Source organism: Manis javanica, chromosome 7 (genome assembly GCF_040802235.1).
Source record: "Manis javanica isolate MJ-LG chromosome 7, MJ_LKY, whole genome shotgun sequence".
Lineage (NCBI taxonomy): Eukaryota > Metazoa > Chordata > Mammalia > Pholidota > Manidae > Manis > Manis javanica.
Genome location: NC_133162.1, coordinates 31,205,200 through 31,211,291, shown reverse-complemented (window position 1 = coordinate 31,211,291; position 6,092 = coordinate 31,205,200). Strand labels below are relative to the sequence as shown.

The 6,092-nt window shown below is 46.7% G+C and overlaps 1 protein-coding gene across 1 annotated transcript in view; it reads right to left on the bottom strand.

The window, feature by feature from the left end:
- Positions 1-558: 558 nt before the first annotated feature.
- TLL2 (tolloid like 2) overlaps positions 559-6,092 on the bottom strand; it is a 145,579-nt gene continuing 140,045 nt past the window's right edge. Inside the window, exons 19-21 of the mRNA XM_037015779.2 lie at positions 5,723-5,936; positions 4,775-5,025; positions 559-3,981 (exon numbers count right to left, since the gene is read on the bottom strand). Coding sequence (XP_036871674.2) covers positions 3,847-3,981; positions 4,775-5,025; positions 5,723-5,936 — 600 coding nt within the window. The 3' untranslated portion in view covers positions 559-3,846. The remainder of the gene's footprint in view (positions 3,982-4,774; positions 5,026-5,722; positions 5,937-6,092) is intronic.

Below are 6,092 nucleotides of genomic sequence, written 5' to 3'. Positions count from 1 at the left end.
GTTCTTCTGGTCAACCTAAGAATACCATCATTGATTAGACGGAATCTCTGTCCTTGTGTTAGAAATGACCCTGTATCAGTCAGGGTCCCCACAGAAAATGAGTGACAGATTCAATTTGCTATACTTGAGAAGGGCTTATTAAAACTGTTCATAATAGTCTCCTTGGGGGATAATGCAGTACTCCAGGGTTAGACCAGCAGAGTCATTACCACCCCCAGGCCTGAGGGGTGAGTGTAAGGAGGTGCTGCCAGAGCCCAGAGAGAAAGGGCAACCTCCTAGGAGCCGTGACCTTTAGTTCTTGATGTCAGGTGTGGTCCTCAGGCACACGAACAGGGGGAGACACATGGTAAGAGCTGCTGAGGGACAACCAGATGCTGTTTACCCATCTGGCCATGCCCACAACAATTATGCTCTTAGATTTCCAGCCTGTTTGGGTCCAAGAAAGTGGGGGCAACTTTGAAGCCGTCTTCAGCTTTGCTCATGACTTTCTGGATCCAACAGGAAACTCTGTTCTGGAGCCTGGGACGGGTACTCACCAGAGAAGAAAGGCCATAGAGAAGGTCCCCCTTTCTATAGCCTCCCCAAGTTCTCCCAGTATTGGAGAAAATCATCACCGAGAGGACTGCTCTCGTCTGAACTAGTAATACAAACCCAGGACACATCAATGAGTCCACATTCTTTAATGGAACAACGCTTTCTAGACAGATGTATGTTAGCTCCTCTCCACCTTCTGTTTGAAACTGACATTTCATGAGATGTAAAATTATATGAAATAAAAAATACAATATATTTATAGATAACACTCTAAACAGTTTTACTTTTTTTAAAGAAACCTTTTAGGCATTCGGGATTATTTTTCAGAAGCTCAGTCTACAAAGGAAACTTGAAAAATGTCTGTGGGAGTCAAGGGAATATTTGTTCACAAACTGAGCAACAAAAATACCATGAATTGAGACTGATAAAATGGACCAGATCAGTGGCAAGTCCCAGTGTGCATCTGCTAGTTAACAGGATTTTAAAAATGATTTAAACAGGCTGAACATTTCACAAGTAATATGAATTTAGAGGAAAATGGTCTCATGGTGAATCAACGCTTGGCCTTGTTTTTTCTGTTTGGAGAAATTCCACAGACTAAAGTTAATTCCAGCTCCTGTCCCTCCCCTGGGATCCAGGTTCTAGCATATGCTAGACCAGATCACACTAGAGTTGGACTAGGTTGAAGACCCAAACCCTAAATATTTCATCAGGTTGTCAAGATAATTCCCTGAACGGAAGTTAGTCTTGGAGCTCTGTGACATCGCCAAGGCCTGGCACCCGATTAAAGGACAAGGCAGCCTAGAGCATTGTCCCCTGGCTCATTCATCTGCATCCGGGGATGTGTGCAGGAAGGTCACTGAGCATTTGGAAGAGCCACTACAAAGGGCCTGGGTCTCTCTGCTGAGTGGACTTTCTCTCGTGAAGCCAGCCGTGTGGTCCCTTGCAGAACCTGCACTCTGTGTCAGTCCCCATGAGCGTGGGCTTCCAGGGTCAGGCTGGCCAGCCCCAGAGAAATCAGAGCTTGTCTTTTCTGGGAATACGTCAGTCACAGCAGGCCTAAATTAAGAGTTCCATTGTTTCAAATTGGCCATGCATTGATAATTGTTGAAATTGTGCAGTTTTGAAAATACTCATAGTGAAGAGATTAAAAATAAATACCATTGTTTCATGAGGGTGGCAAAGGCTGAAGCAGAGCCAAATCTGTTTCTGACTCCCTCCCATGTTTCCATGGAATTAGTTAATCTTATTTATGCTTCAAAAGGTTGAAACTACAGAATTTTCATGTCCTTGGAGAGAGACCCTTAACAGCCATCTTATGCATTCGGATTTCAAATTCAACTTCGACCAATAAGATGAGACAACAGAAAGCCTGAGAAAATAAAAATATCAGAGAAATGGAATCCACCCTGATGGGCAGGCTGAAGCTCAAGCTGGATGAAGCAGCTCCATCAGGCTGCTCCATTTGCTGAATCAAAGTTCCCCGGGGCAGGGTCTGTGATATATGATATGAGTCTTCAGGCTGAACCTACATCAGGGACCAAGAGAGGCCAAGGAAGAGCTTGGTGAGGGAGACCCACAAGATGCAGGGCTAGTCTAGGAGGGCCTGCTCAGTAAAGCTGTAGTCATGGGTTGGCATTTATCACACTGCATTGATTAAGGCTCTGACAGCTGATCCTTTACATACATACATATATGCACCCATATATTATTATTATTAATGCTTTGATTTTTTTGTTTGTTTTAAGAAAAAAATATTCCCATGCATTTCTTCTACCTTTCTTTGTATTTTTCTTTTTTTACTCCCAGCAATCATTTTAATTAGACATATTCCTCCAGGGGCATATTTTGATCTTTAAAAACTAGAACTTTTAACCTTTTACAAATACTTTGTTTGAAATGATTCATTCCAAAGGAATGCTGGTGCTTGGGAGCAGTCTCAGCTGTCACTGAAAACACTCTTGTGTGCTGTCCTGTGTCCCATACCAACCAAACAGGACTTACAGTTATGTAAACATTACTTAAAAATTATTCCAACATAAATACTCTTTTAAAGCTAACATACCGCAGCTTTTAGCTTATAATGCCCATAGATGCCTTAATGAAATGCCATTCACAACTACCCCACTATTTAAAGTATACCTGGAGGCTCTAAAATTATGTAAACAACATCCTCTACACTTCTCTAGAACAAGTGCCAAGTGTGGTGAATTCTGATTGCAAGGTGGTGACTGAATACTAGTTAGTCTGAGCAAAGTCACCGCTCTTTACCTGAATGATGATGAGAAGGTAGTCAAAGGTTGACTGTTCTGCAAGATGATCATTCTTATGTACCTTATAATTAACCAGTTTTCAACACTGTTCACCCTGCAAGGGACCTGAACAGGTCCCTTGTAAGATGACTTTGCACGTCTTGCAAACACAGTTTGATTTGGTTGTCAAGGAGTCAAGGTCAACCCCAGCAAGCACCTCCAAAGCTGGAGAAGCAAATGTTCTTCTAAGCCCATGGACTCTCAAGCCCTGGTGGAGTCTTCTCAAAGTCAGTGGTGAAGGATTATCGGGAGGAGCCAGGATATTTTCTTCTCTGCAAAATGGGGACTCTCACCAGCAAAGAAAGGTTTTGCTAGAATTCATAGTCGATGCCTTAGCCCCCTGATGCAATTAGGAATGGGCCAACCCAATATGGGCAAGAAAAGCCAATGACACAGGGGAAAGGCTTGAGGCCTCCTAGCTTCGTGACAGCGATGCTCATACTCGAGCTTCGGGCATTGCTTACTGGGGTGCCTTGTTTAGTCCTGACGTCCACATTCTCAGGTTTCCTGTTTGATATGTGCCTGGCCAAGAGAAGGCAAATGCTTCCAGCCAAAGCTGTGAGTAACAGACCAGCCACAGCCAACCTTTTATCCTCACTGCCCAAGGCAGATGGAAGACAGCTTGAGTCTCCAGGACAGTCACATCATCTGGCACCTACAGAAGCATGTCTAGAAATAGGGAAATGACCAACCCAAGCTCTGGCCTTTTGCCCCACAGGAGCAAGGGACAAGGAGGGTGGGTTTGAACAGGCATAGCTTTAATGGTCAGTGACTCCAAGCCTTAATCTTCAAAGTCCACGATTGATAACAATGCAGCCAGAATCCAAGGAACATCATCTCCCCTCCTTGTTGACCAAACTTCATCAAATACATGCCTCCAAGATCAGATTTTGAGTTTTCGTTTGAGAAAAATACTGTGCACTGTTTTAGGGCAGCTTCACAAGGTGCTATTATTATAAACATTCTCGATTCTTGTCTTTCAAGAACAGTGACAGTGACATTATTTCCTCATATGCAGGGCATCCTGGAACTTGGTGCTGGTATATTGGGCGTGAAAACCTTTCTTGTTGATGGTGTCGTCTGTGTGGAATTGAATCATTAGAGAATCCCCTGCAGAGTAGATTTCTTCCAATGGCTGAAGAAAAGACAAAGGAAAACCAGGAGGATTTAAGTCGGTTGGCTGTGGTTGGAGTTTAGAATATGGGAACTTACACAGGGACAGAGAATGGCCAGTGCTGCCAGGAGGTGTTCCTGGCACTAGTAGCTCTGAAGGGCGTCAAAATAAGCTCTTTTTCAAAGGAAGGTGTTGCAAATCTGCTCCAGAGAGCTCCACAGGCCCTGCTTTTTCAAAGACAGACACAGATGTGGAGCTAGTATAGAATCTATTGCTTATTAAGAGCACAGATGGGCCCAGCATTGCTTTAAGCACTTGCAGATCTTATCTCGTGTGAACTTCACAACAACTTTACAAGGCCAGTGTTATTTCCACTTGACACCTGAGGAAACTGAGACTCAAGTTCACACAGCTAGGCAGGATGCAAGCCCAGGTCTTTCTGACTGTGAATTAAGCACCGTGAATCACCCACTGTTGTGACGTAGCTCCCAGAAGACCTAAAACAAAGCCCAATGTTTAGGTCTATGTCCTGTCCATGGATAAAACAAGGGATAGAGCTGCTCCAAAAAAAACCTTTTTCCCATAAGGTTTTGCCAGGTGGTTGATGAGTGGAAGCCCGGTTCTGAGGCTGCCGCCTGCCAGAACTGCTCCCTGGCCTTCAGGGACTGATGTCTGGCTACCTTCCAACCTCCTCTCTGACTACTCTCCGTTTCCCACTTGGCTCCTGCGGAATGGAGGAGCCATCCTGGCAGGAGCTAATAAGCAGGAATCAAACCCAGGTGTGTCCCGTCATGCTTTGTCCCCTGGGACTCACCCCAGAGCCACAGAAGCGGCCGAGCCTGGGTGCCGTGCTGTCATAGCCATCGTAGGCCTCCATGTAGTCATAGCCACAGTCGGCTTCCTCCTCGACTTCAAAGGTCTGGAATATCAGCTCCACGCCATAGCCGTCCTCTGCCATGATCACCCAGTCACAGCGGGCCTGGCTCGGGTAGTTGTTGTCCCCAAACTGGGCATGGGAATAGAGCTCTTTGGTCTGTACTTCGGCCTTCAGCTTGCCCCCACACTCTGGAGCAGAGAGAACCACAGAGAAGCCATGTGCCAACCCTCACCCACTTCCCAGCCTGGGACTTCTCTCTTGACACCCTCCATACAGGCCATCTTTCTTCACAGAGTCCTGTGTGTGCCCTGCAGGGAAGCCAGGCCAGTTTCATCATCCCATTTGACAGAGAAATAAGCGAAGTCCCACACCTCTGAGGTTCAGGGCTCACTGGGGGACCCAAATTGGCCCTCACAAGCCAAAGTCCTATGTTTCCATATAAGGCCTCCAGGAATACCTGAGCTACTGGAAACAGCTGGCTGCCTAGATCTTTACCATTAAACTCCCTGGAAGTGCTAGAATCCCTGAGGACTCACAACGCCTTGCCAATTACAGACTTGCTGTAATTCATAACTATTGCCAACAGAGGGCACCAAAAGTACATCCGAACACCTGGTAAGCGCTCATACCTAGAAACAGAATCGCCTGGACTGGCTCCTGCATTTGTGAGCCCTGACTATCGGCCAACTTTGACATTAAAACAAAACCATCCTACCCTGTGGTTTCCTATGTTCCATTTAAAAAAGGACATTTTTATCACACACCTCTTAACCCCTGCCCTGAAAACAGTCAGAATAAGGGGCAGTCCTTTCCCAGCCTTCGTTTCCTTCCACCTCCAGCTGCCGGGGGGAGTTGGCTGAAGGCCTGGCGTCCCGGCTCACGTACCTGTGCTGTGCGCTGCCTGAAAGCCTCTCCTCTGCACTGAAGCATCCGAGTAAAACCTGAGAAACAGGCTGCTGCCCGAAGCCACCACGGGGGCTGGTTTCTTGCTGCCACAGAAACGGCCAAGGATCGGGGCCAGGCTGTCGGGCCCGTCGTACAGTTCCAGGTGGTCGTAGGCACATTCCTGGTGCTGCTCAAGCTCAAACTCATTAAATGTCTGGGGATGGAAAAGCAGAAAGTGAGGCAAGGGCCTGGTGTTCAGCTGGGATGGGGCCACCTCTCCGGGGGGCGGAGGAAGGGGTGCGGCAGGACATGGGTCTGCCTGGCCAGCTGTGCAGGGATCGTGGAGCCCATGGTGATGGCGACCTCTGTA